This window comes from Marmota marmota, unplaced genomic scaffold (genome assembly GCF_001458135.2).
Source record: "Marmota marmota marmota unplaced genomic scaffold, marMar, whole genome shotgun sequence".
Lineage (NCBI taxonomy): Eukaryota > Metazoa > Chordata > Mammalia > Rodentia > Sciuridae > Marmota > Marmota marmota.
Genome location: NW_026000026.1, coordinates 16,168,206 through 16,187,189, shown reverse-complemented (window position 1 = coordinate 16,187,189; position 18,984 = coordinate 16,168,206). Strand labels below are relative to the sequence as shown.

At 46.3% G+C, this 18,984-nt stretch overlaps 1 protein-coding gene across 4 annotated transcripts in view; it reads right to left on the bottom strand.

Annotated features, from left to right (window-relative positions):
* Ptprt (protein tyrosine phosphatase receptor type T) overlaps window positions 1–17,842 on the bottom strand; it is a 783,764-nt gene extending 765,922 nt beyond the window's left edge. For all 4 annotated transcript variants that reach the window (XM_048810927.1, XM_048810928.1, XM_048810929.1 and 1 more), the window contains exon 1: window positions 17,719–17,842. In XM_048810927.1, coding sequence (XP_048666884.1) covers window positions 17,719–17,743 — 25 coding nt within the window. In that variant the 5' untranslated portion in view covers window positions 17,744–17,842. The remainder of the gene's footprint in view (window positions 1–17,718) is intronic.
* Between the last annotated feature and the right edge of the window lie 1,142 nt (window positions 17,843–18,984).

The following is an 18,984-nucleotide window of genomic DNA, read 5'->3' as shown; positions in this document are numbered from 1 at the left end:
CAGGGAATTTGTATATGGAAAAGATGGCCGGAGGATACTTCCCACAGAAGGTGACATTTGAGTTGAGAAAGAACTGGGGAAGAACTTGTAAGAAGAGCAAAGGCCTGACGCAAGAAAGACCTGGTGACCTGGTGTGTTGAAGGGCCAGCTGGAGAGCCACCAGCAAGGGGCATGTGATAGAGGAAGGGAGCTGACCCACAGGGAGGAGCCCGATCAGCCCTGTCCAACAGAAACGCAGTCTGAGATTTTAAAATCTCGTGTCTGAGATTTTAAATTTCCCACCAGCTCTGCTAAAAAGGTAAAAAGAAACAGGTGAAATTAACTCTGGTGTTTTTTACTTAGCCCAATACAGTCATCCCTTGGTACCAGATGCCCCTGCAGATACCAACACCCTCAGGGGCTCAAGGGCCTTAGGTAAAATGGTGTAGCATCTGCATATAACATGGACACCGTCCCATGTACGTGAAAGCATCTCTGGATCATTTATAATACCTAATAAAGTGCACATGGTTATCATGCTGCATTATTTGGGGGAATAACCACAAGGGAAAAAACAGTCAGTACATGTTCAGTACAGGTGCGGTTTCTTTCCTGAGTATTTTTAGCCAAGGTTGATTGAATTCATGGCTACAGAACCCTCAGATATAGAGGGCTGAGTGTCTGTCTGAAGAATTACCTTTTCCATCACTTAAGCAATATAAAAATTAATAAGATATTTTATTCTTATTTCTCTTTCTCCCCCCGCCCCCACTAAGACTTTGAGATCTGGCATGTACTCACACTTGGAGCACATCCCATTTGGGCTGGCCACACTGCTACGCCCAAGAGGAAATGTGGCTAGTGACCCACCGCATTGAAGCACAAGGCCAGAGGCTAGATGATGGATCCGGCCTGGGTACCATGAGATCCACCTCTCCTGCTCCTAGCAAGGTGCCTGGCATGCAGCACTCACTGGGTGCCTACACACAGAATGACAGAACCACAGAAGAGAAGCCAGGTTCCTGAAGCCAACAGGTACCACCAAGATCCCGTGGTTACCTGCTTTAGGAAACTGGACCTCTTCTGGGTCTTCAGCCAAGAGAGGAAATTGGGGTCCATTGCTATGTCTCCTCCCATGGGGGCTGTTCAGGGCCATCTCTCCCAGGGCTGGGCACTTGGCACAGCTGCTCCCTTAATTCAGAAAGATCACGTCGTACCTTATGCCAGAGCATGGGAGGGAGGGAGCCCATTAGCATTCATTGTACGCAGCTTTTCGTTTGGAAAAGCACCTCAAATGTGCCGATCCACATTGCTTTGCTTCATTTTTCAACATTCATGAGTGTAATTGCATTTATTTTTCTCGTCAAGACTGCAAAACAAGTGATAATTTAGTATATTACAGCCCATATTGGCTGGGTTTGCAGCCACAACAGTTCTAATCTGCCCTCCCGGGGGCTGGGTGGGTAAGCAGGGGGTGGTCTTTTTAGCTGAGAGTACTACATTTCTTTGAGACTGGAAGTCTAGGCCTCGTGACTCTTAAGGTCACAATAATAGTGGCAGCAATAAAACCCATACAGAGACACTGAGTTCTCAAAACATGTTCAGCTCCACTATCTTGACTGCTTCTGACAGAAGTGGGGTGAATCAGATAGATAGGTACTATCATTCTTATGTTATAAAAGAGACCGAGGTTCAGAGAGGTCTTCCATCATGCATGTGGATAGGATGGTGAACATCAGAGCTGGGACTCAGACCAGAATGCCTGCGATAGGAAGACCTGTGTTATGTCGATGCCATGTGACAGTGCTGAGCTCTGACAAAGCACGAGGCCTTGCAGCTATGCTGGTGGGAAGTAGGCCTCATCTTACAATTTGATAAACTCATAGTGCCCACCACAGTTGGGACCATTAAGGAGACCTACTTCCTGAGGTCTCCATCGCAGAACACTGACTTTGAGGAGAGACCTGAGACAGCGGTCCATGCCAGATGGCTCTGTATCTAGAAATGGGACTGGGGAAGCGTGGTCCAGGCTTGTGCTAGCAGACACCCCTCTACAGATGTTTTTGTCCTCTTGAAAATAGAAGCCAAGTCCACAGTGCTGTCCAGCCTTTAGATCGCCAATGCTCACGATTCATGAGTAGTCCCTCCCAGATCAGCAGGTCCCAGCCCTAAAAACTTATAGATTTCTTCAACTCATTTCCTAAGTAAGATTAGCATAATAGGCACATGAGTGATAGTGAGGCCCTCATCTTGTCTTCCAGGATTTTAAGAAGGAAGTTCTGGGCTGGGGTTGTGGCTTAGCAGTAGAGTGCTCACCTAGCACATGAGAGGCCCTGGGTTCGATCCTCAGCACCATGTGAAAATAAACAAAATAAATGTACTGTGTCCAAATACAACTAAAAAATAAATGTTTAAAAAAAAAAAAGAAGGAAGTTCTGTGCCCTAGCCTTACCCCCTCCCTCTAATTATAACACACAGGGCTATGGAGAGCTGGTCTGGCCCTAGTGGACTTGAGTGGACCAAGCTGGGTGAACAACCTCATATGTCACACACAGGCAGCTGCTTCCTTACAGTGTGACAACACATCTGGATGAGACCTGGGGTCCACCATACCTACCCCTCTCTGAGATGGCAAAGGCGACTTGTAATCCCCTATAGTCCCACATACCAACCATTTGGTTCTCTTTCCCCTTATGTTACTCCATTTAACACTTCAGGTCCCAATCGCACTGCCTACATTTATAGGTGAGGGAAAACTCCCAGCCAGAGAAACTCTGGCCACAGTGTCCTTGAACTTTATATGCATGTCCACTTCTGGAATCCTTCCTGAGAGACATCCATACAGAGAATCAATGCTGAAGTTTCATTTTAAAGGCAGGAAAGCAGTCTTTTCATGCAGGCAAATACTCTATTATTTTCCACATTGTAAAGCCCAAAAACTTGGTGTAAAGTCTAAAAGTCAGGCTTCTGACATTTGTTTGAAATGGTCCAAATCAGATCATTGTTTCACTCCACACTGGGGTTTAGTGCAGGTTTTCTTCTAATTATTGCTGCCCCTCAGAAAAGAACAACGAGACTTATTTTCCAGAGGCTGGAACTACCCTGGGGGTGGCTCTCTGGCCTGCCGACCCCACCTGCTCAGGGCTGCCCATGCCCACATGCACCCCGCACTCTCCTTTCTTTATCTTGAAGACCCTGTGAGGTCCCTGGCTGCAGTCACAAATAAATCAATCTGCAGCAGAACACCTCGAGGAATCCTGGGTGGTACTAAAGAGAGGAAACTGTAAGTATTGCCTGATTAGGGACCTTCACTGTGTGACTACGGTCCCTGGGCCCCAGAGAGACTCCAGGCCATACAACATGTCAGCATCCAGGGTCCAGGCCCCATGAGATCCACCAGGCACCGCACTCTGGACTGCAAGTGAGTATCTCAGCCACGTCAGATTCTCTGTTTCCTTTAAACCTGTTTCCAAGGAGTTTAACATTTTAATCTTTCTCTCACTCACTTACTCAATATTAATTGAGGGCACTCTGGAAGCCAAAGCCAGTTCCAGGAGGTGAGAGAGAGTAGCTGGGAATGGAGATGCTGATTCTTGCTCCAAGGGAGCTTCTGAGTCAAGAGAGAGAGCTGTCCAGTGGCCTGTCCTGGGGCAAGGTAGGAAGCAGAAGGGAATTCCCAGGATCCATGTTTCCCAAGGCAAAATAATAATAATAATAATAATAATAATAATAATAATAATAATGTGGGAGGGGTGCAGAGAATAGGGCAAAGTGAGCAGGCAAACAGGCAGCAGTAAGGGTGTGAGACACAGCCCCCACTTCAGGGCTGCAGTAGCTCAGATCCATGGTGGAAATTCCCTGAAAATGGGGCCCATCCTAGTTGCCTGGACATCACTGATGATTTCCCAGACCTTGGCTTCTTTGGCAAAATTTGTTAGTTTGATTGATTGATTGATTTTGTTTCTTCTTTTTTTTTAATACTAGACCATCACATTTCTTCAGCTTTTCTCACCTGAAATTCATACAGTGCACCACTGTTTTATCTTCATAATTATCTTTTAAGACTGGTAAGGACAAATAATATAAAATTGTCCTCTTAGCCATTTTTAAGTATACCATTCTGTAGAGCTGACTCTATTTAAACTGTTGCATGACAAATCCACAGAACTCTTTCTTCTCGCAAAGCTGAAACTCTATTCACATTTAGGATGACCTGAATGATTTTGTCTCCCAAAACTTATATGCTGGAACTTAACCCCTAATGTGATAGCATTTAGAGGTAGGGCCTTAAAGAGGAAATCAAGTCATGAGGACAAAGTCCTTATGAAAGGGAATAATGGCCTTATGAAAGAGCTCAAGAGAGCTAGGCAGAACTTCATTCCCTTTTGCCAAGGCGCCATCTTGAAAGCAGATACCTAGACTTCACCAGACATCCAGCTTTCCAGAAACTTGATCTTGAACTTCTCAGACTCCAGAACTGTGAGAAATAAACTATTATTTATAAATTGTCCATGTTGTTATAGCAGTATGAATAAACTAAGACACTACCGAGCAGAAACGTCCTACTCCCCTTTTTCCTAGACCCAGGAATTCACCAGTCTATTTTCTGTTTCCACGAGTTCAGCTACTCTATTCATTTAAGTGAAATCATAAAGTGTATGACTTTTATTATGGATTGATTTCATTTAGCATAACATCTTCAAGGTCTACTACTTTTGCATGTAGTATTAGGGGTCAGAATTCCTTTTTAAGGCAAATATGATAATGTACAGAAATACCAAATTTTCTTTATACATTGATGGATGTGTAGGTAGCCTCCAGTCTTGGCCATTGTGAATAATGCTGCACTGAACTTGGGTGTATAAATAGCTCTTCAAAATTCTGCCTTTAATTTTTTGGCTGTATACCCAGAATTGGGATTGCTAGGTCATATGATAGTGCTGTTTTTAATTTTTTAAAGCATTTCCATACTGTTTCCTGCAGAGGTTACACCATTTTAAAGTCCTACCTACAGGGTACAAAGGTTCCAATATCTTCAGATTGTTGCTTGTTAATAATTATTATTTTTTTTTTGTTTGGTTTATGTGTTTCTTCTGTTATAAAAGCCATCTGAATGAATATAAGAGCGCATCTCATTGTTGTTTGAATTTGCATTTCTCTAATAATTAGTGATATTGGAAATCTTCCCATTTACTCGTTGCCATTTGTTTGTCTTTGAAAAAAAAATGTGTGCTCAAGTCTTTTGCCCTCTTTAAATTAGGGGTTTTGTTGTGTTGTTGTTGTTGATGATGAATCATAAAAAGTTCTCTATATGTTCCAGATATTAACCTTATCAGATAGATGATTTTCAGATATTTTCGCCCATGCCACAGGCTGCCTTTCACTTGCTCGTTTCTTGAACGCACATTAAGTCTTCAGGTGTGATGTAGTCCTATGTGTCTCTTTGGGCTCTCGTTGCTTGTGCTTTTGGTGTCAAATCCAAAAAGTCATTGCCTAAATTCAATGTCATGAAACATTTCCACACTACCTTCTTCTAGAATTCTTGTGGTTTTAAGTCTTATGTTTAGGTTTTTCAGTCAATTTTGAGTTAGTTTTTATGTTTGGTGTAAGGGTCCAGTTTCATTCTTCTTTAGGTGAATATCAATCTTATGCAATACCATTTGTTAAAGAAACTGCCCTTTCCCTATTGCGTGGCCTTGACTCCCTTGTCTAAGATCATATAACCATATGTGTGAGGGCTTCAAAGGTTTTATAAGCCTCCAACACCCTCCATTAAACCCCTTCCTGATTGAAACACCTATGGCGGCTTCGGTTTTCTTACCAGAATCCCCTCTGCTGGACCCAACGTGATTAGGTTTTAGCAGCTCTGGCTTTTAGCAGGCTCTGGGAAGCTAGAAGTCTTATTTTAACCTCAGAAACTCTCAGGATCTGTACAAGGCCTAGAATATCCCTGCTTGTCCAGAGCTTTTACAGTTGCTTTACTGACAAGAGATAATGCTTTAAATCCTGAGAAAGTGCAACTTGGGTTTCCTAATGAGAAACGGAACGCTTAGGAAGGGAAGAAATTTTAAAAGACATTGGCAGATTCAAAGGAAATTTAGAAAGCAGTTGCTTTCCAAACGTAAAATGTGACGACTGCGTTAGCACAGAGCACAGTGCCAAAACAGGGGGGCACAGGGGGGAGCAGGAGGTCTCTTTAAAAAATGGGGTAATTCTATCAATGAAATGAAACATCTCCCTGATGAATGGGAGGAAAATAAATTCTAAAGAGGGACCCTTGACCTTCCTGAGCATGTGGCAGATCCCTGCAGCTCTATGGACTACCTGAGGACACAGCCAGGGCCCTAAGCTTGACTGGGTGCTTCCTTTCCTGCTCGGCTCTCAAGGACAGATTGTCCACAGGCCCTGCTGCTGCTCTGCCATTTGCAGGGCACCAAGATTTTATGTATTGAGTGTCAACTCTCAGCTCAATGAGGTTGTGGTTAGGATGAGTGAGGGTCCACACTCACAAAGACAAACTCCCCTTTCAAAGAATCATAGTCATCTCCCATGCCTGACAGACAGAGAAGAGCAAAGCGAGGCTCCCAGGACTTTGCACTAATGCCTTATCTTATAAATGTAGCACCCAATTCTTACCATTTTAAAAGCCACCTTTACTCCTTGATTCGCAAATTACAAAGCAAAGAACGCTAGAGCCAAAAGAGACCCTGATTCCTGGCTTTACATATGACAGTTCATAAGGCCCAGAGAGAGGCAGTGCCTGACCAAGGTTACAGAGCAGGTGAACGGCAGACTAGGGTGGGATCGGGGTTTCTTAGTTTTACAGTCATATCATTGCAGCAGGTGCAGGAAACACAGAGAAAAGAAACTTGGTGTCTCAAGTTCGTGGCAGAGAGGAACAGGCACCCAGGACCTCTTCCCCTACCTACAGAGGGCCCAGGCTAACCAAGAGGCCTGGTCGTGAGACAGTGTCAACCCCCAGCCCCTGCATATGCCTACAGCCCACATGGAACCTCAAAAATGAATAAAACACAGGGAAAGCAGAGCCAAAAGGACCCGAGAGACAGAACAGCTCACTCCTCAGCAGGGAAACTGAGGTACAGAGGGCTGGGTGGTCAGCACAGCAAGGCAGGGACAAAAATCCTATGTCCATGAGCAAAAAAGAAAAAAAAAAAAAAGGAAGCCATCAGTGAGAGCCACTGAGCCAGGCTGCTTTCAAAGCACGTCTGCCTCTTGGTCCCTCCGTGACTAAGAAGCACGTTGCTGAGGTCTTTGTGCTCTGACTTTCCCATCTGCAAAATGGAGCTCAAAGGGTAACTGTGCTACGTAGGGGTGGCTGTGAACCACAAAGGAGACAAGACATTAGAGAACTTGGCACATAGTAAGTGTTCAAAAAAAGTTAGCCGTCACTATTACTAAAGAGAGACATCCCTGTGGATGGGAGGCTGTCGACACGGTGAAAACCTGATCATTTAGGGAAGCATTAACCAACAGATAGAACAAGAGGCCACAGAGGTAATTTGAAATTTTCTAATAGCCACATTTTAAACAGGTAAACAGAAACGAGAATTTAATTGTAATAATTTATCTAACCCTATCTACCTAAGGTATAATTGTGTCAACATGGAGTCAACACAAAAGTAGTTGAGATGTTTTATGTTCTCTTTTCCATACTAAGTTTTTGAAATTTGGTGTGTGTCTTACTCTTACAGGACTAGCCATGAGTCACATGCTCAGTAGCCCTGTGTGGCCGTGCCACCAGATCACACCCTGCAGGTCGAGGACATCCCCTGATGAGACTACAGTGCGTACTGGATTTTTCCAGATTGTTGGACTCTATTTTATGGAAATACATAAGCCATCTTATTTTTACTAAATTAAAAAAAAAAAACCAACTCTGTTTGTTCTAAACAATTTTCTTTCCAAATCTCTCAAAAGGTGTAATTATATTTCAAATTGCCATAGAATTCAAGGAATATGAAAACCTGTCTCCTCATTTAAAAAGACAATATATGCATTTAAAAAGGAGAGTGTTCAGGCGGAGGAGCCCTGGCCCCTGGGGCGGTAGCCACATCAGACCAACATCCTTGAGAACATTGCTGGGCACAGGGCTGGCATCGCCCAGACTGTGAGGACGTTCCCCAGTGACTTCCTTCAGGTCGCCCTGGGCTGGCTGGAGTTCAAGCAGCAGGGGTCTGAGGAGTTGGGAGGGAAGCTGTCTTTACTGTCCTATCAAAGGTGTCTCTGGTGCGTGACAGCCACCATGACACTCCTGTTTAGCCGTGACTTCTCTGAACCAGAGGCAGGTTCACCATGTCGGACTGAGTCAATTCAACAAACTGATAGGATCAGCCCTCGTGGTCAGAAGGAGAACATTCTTCCCATTTTCCCAGTAAGAAAAAAACCCACAAAAAGGTCTTCAGACAACTTTAATATGTAAAATTTTAGGTGTGTAGACAAATGAATCCGTCCAATGTCTACTTCTGGTATCTAATATTCATTACATACAAGAATTTAAAAATCACCTTTCATAAATGAAATATTCATTAAAAAGTAGACGGTGCTCCAGAAGCCCTGCAGCCAGACTGCCAGCACCCAATCTCCGTTCATGAACACGTTACTTAACATTCTGGGACTCGGTGTCCTCTGTAAAAGAGCGGTAAAAACAGTATGTAGCTCCTAGTGTTGTTGGAATATTAACTGAATTAAAAGTACATAAAGCCCTTAGAACACTGTCCAGTAGGTGGTGTACGTATGTTGGGGTAAAAGAAAAATAGGTGTTTACTGTCCATTCCCGTATATCACAGATGCCTTTATCCCAGCTCTTCATAGGCACCTGCAGCAGCAGTGACTGCCACCAGAAGAGTTGAAAGACACCCGTCTATGTCACCTTTTGCTTCCAGTTACACAGTATTGATCACAGTTGTCACTCTACCAAGTACCTGCGATAATCAGCCCGTACAGGGAAAGGGTTATCTTGGCTCATCTCGTAGAGGTCTCTGTCCATGATGAAATGGCCCCACTGCTTTGGGCCTCGGCAGGCAGCACATCATGGTGAAACCACTCCCCTCGTGGCCTCGGAAGAGGAAGGGGCTGGAGACCCACAATCCCCATCCATGGCTCACCCCCAGTGATCCAAAGACCTCCTGAAAGTAACCCACCAGCTCTCAACAGGCCACTCTGGTGGCCAAGCCACCATTCACAGCCCTCTGGGGGACGCTTAAGATATAGACTGTAAGCCACCACTGTGAATGCAATACTTTTGGAATCCAGTATAAGATCGTGTGTGTGTTAAAATAGATGTATCTTCCCATTTACTTATTTCTGCAAGATTTTATTTTGCTGGTCAAAGCCATCTTTAGGACATTTGTTTCTAATGACCACCAGCATTCATCTTTATTTGGTCATATCCTCTGGGATAATTACTAAACCCGTATTCAATTTTCTGGCCTTTTTTTCTTACCAATTCTGTGATCCACGTAAACATCCCAAACAAGCATTGATTGGGGTCATTGCAGGCTAATGCATGTTTCCCAATTAATTTTGTGATTCTGAATACATGAGAGACCATCCCATAATATGAGCAGCTTTGTAAGTTCTTTTCTAGGAGCGCTTTGTAGACAAAGATCTTCCCTTCAGTTTGAGTGTGTGAGAACATTTTGACTTTTTTTCTTCTCCCACTGCCACTTCCTGGGTGTTGGTTGAATAAAACACAGTACATCACTGGGGAGAGAACCCTGTGGCCTTACAAGGTGGAAACTAGATCTCTCAACCCCACGGCAGGGAAACAGATCCACGGCAGAACCACTGGGAAGCTCTGATCCTACTCATTACTACCCATGAAGAAGTACAGAGTTGACCCAGACTTCCCCAGGGCAAATTTGGCTCCACCAAATGTCAACCAGGACTTTGGGCAAGTCATTCAAACTTTCTATGCCTGAATTGCCACGTTTATAAAAATGCAGATAAATATATCTACATCTGGGGACTGTTGCAAGGATTAAACATGTCGCTATATTTAAAGTGGTGAGGATAGTACTTACACAAAAGAATCATTATCAAAAAATCGCCTATCACTATTACTCTCCACAAACATCTCTCCCTGTCTCCCTCTTCTTTCCTTTCTTTCCCCTCCTCCTTCTTCCTCTCCCTCTCTCTCTGTCCCTCTCTTTTTCCAATCTGATAGTAGAGATATTGGGGTGAGCTGAGATGGGGTGGAGGGAGTTAACATATAAGTACCAACTCAGCATTTTTAAGAATATGTAATCGTTTGTCATTAAAGACGGAAGAAAAAAAGTGTAACTAGCTAAATGGAAGCAAAGAACTTATAGCTTTAAACCAATCAATAATAATATCAGAAGCAAATGAGGAGACTTGAAGCCCTGCTTATCCAGGTCATTTCAATGTAAGTGCTACAGTAAAGGAACGTGGGTCCATTTGGAAGGTATCATGTTTTTGCAAGGGAAGCCGCTTACATGTCCCTCCACATGCTTGTGACTATATTCCAGGCCCTGGCATGAAGCAAGGAAGAATCACCAGAGTCCTGTATTTGCCCCAAGAATGCTGGTTTCAACTCCAGAGCAGAAGAGCCCAAGCAACTGGGCTGTGGTACCAAGTGGCCCATCCTCGCCCCAGCCTCGGTAAGCTGAGAGCAGATGCTCCAAACATAAAAGCTACAGGTGCCCTGCAAACGCCAAGGTCCCCTGAAATCCCTTCTCCCTGACTTCCCTAACACCAGGGAGCCCCTATGGACCACTCTCCATGCCAGGCCCCACGCAGGGCACAAGGAATTCAGCCCATGCCCTGGGGAGGCACCCAGTCCTGGTAGGGGATCAGAGACAACACGGCAGATGGAACTCAGCAAGAGCAGCATAGAGAGGAGGCGAGTGCTGCAGGGAGTATTGGGAAGGCCTCCGATGGAGGAGGAAGGGGAAGAGGAGGCCTGCTGTAGCCAAAGGGTCAGCAAGTACAAGAAAGGCATGGGGGTGTGACCTGCAGGGTTTGTAGCTGAAACAAGAAAAATCAACCATCTGTCTCAAAGGAGGAAAGTTCCAGAAGAACACTGGAAAGCTAATCATGAAAAGGAAGTTTTAGGATCAGGCTTGATAAACAAGCAGAAGCCGCTCTAGGTGACCCCCAAGCAAGAAGTCCCACAAGGTCTTTGTGTACAAACACCGTGGCTGGACACCACCACGACCACTGGACATGCCAACTCACCAGCCTCTGGCTGCAGGCTCCTCCTTCCTAGATGGAAAGTCCTGGGCAGCAGGGTCCCCAAAATCCACAAGCAGGACTGAAGACTGGACTCCCAGAACAAAACACAGAGAGGACAGAAGAGGAAGCGGAGGCAGGAGACACGCACTGAGGATATATCATGGGAAAGTTCAACTATTAAGAAGAGCAATTCAAAAGCATGCAATGGAGGAAGGATAGCATCTTCAACAAATGGTGCTGGGAAAACTGGAAATCCATATGCAACAAAATGAAACTGAATCCCTTTCTCTCGCCATGCACAAAAGCTAATTCAAAATGGATCAAGGAGCTTGATATCAAATCAGAGACACGCCATCTGATAGAAGAAAAAGTTGGCTACGATCTACAGACGGTGGGGTCGGACTCCAAATTCCTCAATAGNCAGTAGAAGGGGTAGAGAGAGAAGAGGGGAGGGGAGGGGAGGGGAGGGGAGGGGGGATAGTAGAGGATAGGAAAGGCAGCAGAACACAACAGACACTAGTATGGCAATATGTAAATCAATGGATGTGTAACTGATGTGATTCTGCAATCTGTATATGGGGTAAAAATGGGAGCTCATAACCCACTTGAATCAAAGTGTGAAATATGATATATCAAGAAACATGTAATGTTTTGAACAACCAACAATAAAAAATTAAAAAAAAAAAGAAGAGCAATTCATTTAACAATGTTGTCCTTGCCTAGGGGGACAGAAGCTCTCTTGGTACACAGACCATGAACAACCCTGCCTCATACTGTCCCACGGAAGAGTCCATTGTACTTCTGACAGCTGACGTCCACCTGAATCAGCCAGCGTTTGGAGCACTCTGGTTGATACTAGTTCAACTCAATTCTCCATCCAGTGCCTAAGCCAAGAGGTACATGCAAGGGACCCCACAATTCTGAATTGTGTTTTGTGCTTCAGAATTCACAAAACACTTCCCAACCATCAACTCATGGGCAAATTTCTAGGACTACATGGTTAACATGTGGATGATATTCTTCCTCCAGATCTCAAAAATAATGCACAGCTTTCTGGGGTTTTTGGTGCATAAGGGAAAACAGAATTACGTACATATGAATGCAAGCTTGATAATTCGCCCCTGGGATGAGCGCAGGGGTGTATGTGGGCACTCCCTACCACGCGAGTTGGGAGTCACGACGAGGAACTTAAATATGCAACGGTACAGAGTAGTTAAATAAATTGTGGAACAGCCACTGGAACAGAAAGCCCTGAAGCTTTCAGAAAACATGCTTTTGAGGAATATTTAATGACATGAAGAGAATGCTAAAAACCAGTATTAAATAGAAAAATAGATATTTATGTGAGTTTCTAAGCATGTGTGACTTTCATTTCATTTGTGGTTGCTATCTCTATTGTGCATATCCTCTTCAAAGAATATGCATTATTTCTGCCATCATAAATCATGACTGCAAATAAGAATCATTTTAAAAGATACTTAATTGATGACAGCACCCTGAACGTAGTATATTTCTCACCCATGGGGGATTCAAGCTACCTCCTGTGCCACACGAAGCTCACATAACCTTGGACCAGCCCCTTCCTTCTCCAGGACTCAGGTTTCTCCAAAATAAAGAGGTGACAATATCCTTGAACTCATGGGAAGGTGGCACATTAGTTGAAATGTGAAGATACCGGATCTAGTCCTTGGTTGGAATGGACAGATGGCCAATGCCAACTTCCTTAGAAGAGAACCCACACAGGGTTCTTGAAATATTGGAAACTTAACTCTTCTTCTAAGTTCTCTAGGAGGTGCCCTGGCTGGTGGTAGGGTCAGGTGGCTGGGATGGAAGACAGAAGCCTCAACACAGTGTTGGCAGGGCTATGTTCCCTCCACAGGCTCAGGGTAAGGAATGCTTCCTTCCTGGTCTGAGGATGATCCTTGGCACCCCTTGGCTGGTAGAGGCATCACTCCCACCTCCCCCTCCATCTTCAGGAGGCCTCCTGCCCTGTGCCTCTGCCTCCACCAGCCACCCTGGATTAGGGTCCAGTATGACGGTCTCATCATAACTCAGTCATGCCTATAGGGACCCCCTTTCCAAATAAGATCATATTCACAGCACCAGGAATTAGGACTTCAGCTCATCTTTGGAGGGACAATTCTATCCATAACTGTCACCAGTCCTCTATCTATATCCTCAGCAGTCAGAGCAAGGTGGGAACACACAGCCGAGGCCCAGGGGCCTGAAGGAAAACCCGGACCGCCTCGGGGCCCACACCTGCTGCCGTGTCAGGCTGACGGGTTGAAACCTCCTGATGCGTGTGCGCCTGTGGGTTCTCCCAGACAGGACCCCGTCCCTGTCCCTGCCCTCCCTCCCATCATGCAACTATGCAATTCCCTGTATTTCCCTGCTCTAGAAATACACGTGAGCCGGAGAAGCAGGGAAGATGCTGCTTGAGGTCAGGATTCCCTCATTTCTTCTTTCTTTTCCCCCTAAGTTTAAACTCACTGTAGAGAGTACGATGTGGGCTGCAGAGAAGCCAGGCCAAGAGGGAGGTGCCTCTGAGGGCTAAGAAGGCTCGGGAAGAATCCCCACCCCAGGAAGGCCACAGAGAGGGTCTTCTGGCCCTGCCCTGCTCAGCAGCAGACCCTGAGGAGGGGCAGGCCACAGAAGGGATGCTGGGTGGGGCAGTTGGGCTGGCTGAGCCCAGACAATGGCTCCCAGCCCTGGAAGGAAGCAGTGGAATCACAAGGAGACCTCAGGTAGCCAGCTCCTTGGAGGACATCACAAGGACTGGCTTAAGTCTCCAGGAAGTCACGGAACCTGGGGAATGTGGGACCCCAGTGGTGACTCAAATTTAACATCTTGCCTGTCTAGGGGCTCGGGGTCAGAGCGAAGTTGATGTCAATGAGAGATATAAATGCAGCAGATACAAGAGATACAAAAACTCAGGGGGCAGCCTGAGCGTCATCCCTCCTTCATTCCTGACACTTAAAATAATGTCCTGCAGGCATTAGAGGGAAACTCCCAAGCCCTGTTGCCTCTGGGCTTCATGTGGCTCTGCAGTTCCTTGGTTCCAGGCTGTTCCTCAGGCTCCACCAAGATGGGGGAGGCTGGAGGAGATCTGTCAGTTCCATGGACAGGAGAGAGATCCAGAGAGAGGGTTTATGGGCAAAGATCAACAGATGAGGAAAGAGCTCTGTGGGAAGCTGTGTGAGCTGAGACCTGAAGAAACGGGCCAAGAGAAGAGTGAAGAGAATCATTCCCATGAGTGGGAACAGCATGTGCAAAGGTCCTGTACCAGGAAAGAACAACATGTCCAACAAATGGAGAACAGCCAGTGTGTCTGGAGCATTTTAAGAGAGAAGAAAGGGGTCTTGCAGATGACACTAGATCGTGGGGAGCTTACTGGCATGAAGAGGAGTGGAGATTTCATCCTATGTGCCAGGCCACTGGAGGGATTAAGTGATAAAATGACATGTTCTGATTTACCCTGATCAAGAACAGCACAGAGCTTGTCTCTCACACACAGGGGGTCCATAAAAAGCTATGGAACATCTGAATCAACAGACTCAAACGAGATTTCAGAAGAGATGGAAATGGCTCGGTTTGAGAGAGAGAGAGAGAGAGAGAGAGAGAGAGAGAGAGTCAGATTCCAGCCTTTGCCCAAGAGAAGAACAAACAGTTCCGCCTAATCCAAATTCGCTTTCATGCTCTCTGCCTAAGCAGCACCGCGGCCCTGGAATCCACAGGCACGTCATGACAGAATAATTCCAGTGATCGTTATCAAATGCCTCTATTTAGAACACTCAGAAGATTGTATTAGCACAATCCAATATTTATGAAATGACACTCTGCTGTAATGAGGGACTGAGAAAATTAAGATTAGAAGTTAGCGTCTCGTCTCTGGGGAGAAACAGTGGCCTGAGCAAAGAGCAGCCATCTCACTCGGCAGCTCAGAACACTGGTTTTCTGATCTGTAAAATGGGAAGGACAGTAGCAAAGGGGAAAAGAGCGAGGCCCAAAGGATGTGCACCCTTCATTCCTTCATTACAAAGCCACTGGAGTAAGACCCTTTGCCCGTCCATCCACGCAGCCATCCAGCAAGATTTTTGTTTGGTGAACACCTAGGGATCTATTGCAGTGGACACTGAAGACACAGCGGGAGCAGACTGCCACGGTCCCCAGTTACACGGAGCTTCTCATCTGGGGGCAAAGCACACCCTGAGCAAATAACCCAGCTATGACATGTGTCATTGGGAAAAGTGCAGTGTGCGGGGGTGAGGGGCTCATTAGGGTGGGAGCTGTCCCAGACTGAGACAGGAAGAAGACCAGGAGGGCAGGGTGGAGGGAAGCTTCCATGGAGAGGACCATGTGAATCCCTGAGGCAGCAGAGTTGGAACATTCTGGAAACTGACAGAAACCGCTGTAAAGTGAGCAGAGTGGAGAGTGGGACTGGATGAGGGTGATCGCGGAGGTTGTCAGCTCAGACGTCAAGGCCTCAAGGCTGCAGTGGGACTCTGGTCTTCTCAGAGCAATGAAGCCACAGAATGACTCTAAGCAGAAACTGGACAGAGACCAGGTAGGGAAGAGGGAACAGGCACAGGCTGATATTCTAGAATAACTTCTTTGGTTTCTGGATAGAGAAAGGATTAAAGTCAAGGAGCCTGTTAGAAAGTTCTCCAGTTACCCAGAAAAGAGTCGGGGGAGCTCTCTACCAGCAAGTGGTACAGAGACAGAGAGGCTTGGAAACACCCAAGATGCACTCAAGGGGTAAGGCAGGGGGTGAAGCAGTGATTTGAAAAAGGGGGAAGAGAGCAGAGAGAACTCTGTCCTCTGGGTTCTGAATCAGCAGCCGAGTGGGTGAAGCGGGTTTTCCCAGGACAAGGAACATTGGGGACTGAGGAGACAGGGAAGGAGGAAGGAAGGATTAAGAGCTCAGTTTTGGAGACATTGAGCTGGGGAAGCCTACAAGACCCTGCAGGGCCTCGGGTGGGCCAAGGATGAGCAGAAAGAGCAGGCACACATACACTTTCATGCACACATCCCGCATGTGTGCATGCGGGATGCACACACATAACACACACTATAGGATCCAGATTTATTCAGCCAATATCAAAGATGGCCAGCAGAGCAGAGACCATGTGACATGCTCAAAGTACAGGTATTTGGGGCTCTTGGTGTCTCCAGCAGGAGGAACGAGTATCATCTAAACCAAGGCACTTCTGAGGTTAAATCACAATGGGACAACAGCTGCAGAGGATGCTCCACGTCACCTTCCTCATGAGCACGTGCAGCTGTGGATGACTTCACTATATGAAACAAGAAGCTAACAGATCTGAAATGCTCCTTTTTATACTACAGCACACCTTCATCCTACCCAAGGCTTACACTAACACTCAAAAGAAACTTACACAATACATACCCTCAACAGCCTCTAATCAGAGCCATCCGGGAGCCTTCTGCTTTGGCCCATGAGGCCACACCCTCAGCTGAACATCTCCAAGCATCTTCTCTGCCTCCAGCTTAATGGCATCCTGGAAAACCCCCTTCACCAGAGGTGGCCGAGAAGACACTGGACAGTGGGCTGTGTAGGTCTAAAGCCCATAAGAGAGATGTGGGCTGGAGTCATGAATGCTGGAATCACCAGGGGACAGACAGTATCAGAAGCCACGGGAGTGGTGAGGCCCATGGTAGAAAGAGGACAGAGCCACCCAAAGAACACAGATGCTTAAAGGTCAGAGAAAGCCAAGGAGACAAAGAAAAGCAAGGGCCAGCATCAAGAGGGGCTGCTGGGAAACCAGGACTGGGTGGGCTGTGGGAGCCCTCAGCCCAGAGGACCCACAGAGAAAGGCCGCCCTCTCCTCCCGCCAACCCAGCTGGGCCAGAGGGAGGTCTTAACTTTCCCAGGTTGCAATTCTTGCTACCTTGTCTCATCTCTTTAAGATGCACCTCCTCCAGGGGTACCCCAGTCTCCCAGTGTTCTCCCTGAGAATGAGCACATCTCCTCTGGGTGTTCCCCCTAAAATGCATCAGCTGTCCCTCTCCTCAGCCCGCCTCATGCAGACAGCCATCAGGAGTTTGCACTGGAATTTCGGCTCCACTGAGTGAGGACAAGCTTGGTATTCAGAAGGTCAGGACATTGACTTTTGGAGTAATGCTCACACTGTGGAATTTTCCCTATGTACTTGCAACCCGTGTCTGTGCAGCCTGGAGAAAGGGACAGACTTCAAATCTTCCCCCAGATCCCCAGATCTTTCTTCTCTCCCAAATCCCAACACTATCAGATTCCCAAGCAAAGCCAGTGACACCCGAGGTCAAACAAGAGCTTAGAATCTCAAAGGTAAAAGAAATCCTAAAGATCCCTAAATCCAGGTGATACGTGACTCTCTCTACCTCCTAAAAAATTCCCTCAGTCATGGTCTGAACTTCTCTGAGGATGAGAAACTCACTACCTATGGAGTTATCTTATGCCCTTTCAGACAATACAATCCATAAGAAAATTCTTCCCCATTACGGCCCCAAAAGAGACAGATGGCATACCTGTAGGCACTGCTGGGTCCAGCATTGGCCTCTCCCATGTGTTAATCTGCTCCCAGGTGAACCCATTGGTCCCCAAGGCCACACTATATCCACAGTTGCTGTAGTGCTCATCAAAGGAACAGCCACCTGCAAACAAAAGAGATATTGGTAAACACATCCCCGCGTCTGAGGCTTGGTTCGTTACCCTTGTCTCATGGGTTCTTCATTTACGGCTTTGCATTTTAAACTCTGAAGAAGACTAAAAAAAAAAAAGACAAGCAAATTGGATTTTTATATTTGCTTTGGTGCTCATAGGAAGGGCACTCACATCTGCAGGCCCCCTGTTTTAAAAAGTTAATAAGGCTAGTTACATTGATTTCAATCTTCCTTCCTGAGAAAGTAAACAGCAACATCTCATTCTAAGTAGGAAAAATGAAGGCCAGGGCATGCCTCTGTAACTGCTCCTTCAACACGGAGAGATGCTATGAGGCAGCAAGAAGGGCATTAGCTGCAGAGTCCGGCAGAGCTGGACCCATGCCTTAGTGTACAAAGCTGTGCACGCTTGGCCCACGTGCTTAACACCCGAGTCTCAGTTTCCACACCTGTTAACGTGGAGGGAAATACCATCAAATGGATTATAGGAAAAGCAAGCGGCACAGAATATGGTCTTGATGCCCACCTCCTTCTCTGTGAACTCGTTCTGAAAATCCACGTTTCCGTGGAGCAGCAAGTGCACTGGTGAGAAGTTAAATGATCGTACACCAGGAAGACAGGAAAGTGGATGCTGATAACGTGTGAAGCTTCTCCTTTGAACTCGAAGTTCAAGCTATCCACCGTCTGACAGTAAGTTGTTCACTCGATATGACAAGGATTCACTAAGCATATGCTTTGGGCCAAAAGTCCCCGGGAGGTGACAATGAAAGATGTGGGATAGAGAATGGAGTCTCCAGCTAGGACACGGTGGTGTGCCCAGAGAAACAGGTGCCTGTAGATGTTCTGGAGGGGAGAGGGGAAGAAGTGGAGGAGAATTAACAGGACTCTAAAGAGCGGGAGCCTCTCCGTGGAGGCAGTCCAGGGGGGCCCATAGAATATACGAAGGCAGGAGGTGGCAGCAGGTCTGATTCCCACAGCAGCTTACAGGCCGGTCTCACAGACACACTCCATACTGTCCCTCTATGTCCCCTTATGCTCAGAGACATCATCACATCACCTTCCCACTCCTGTAAATACCCATGTGTTCCCCACCATACACACAACAACATCTTCAATAGACCGAATGTCTTCATG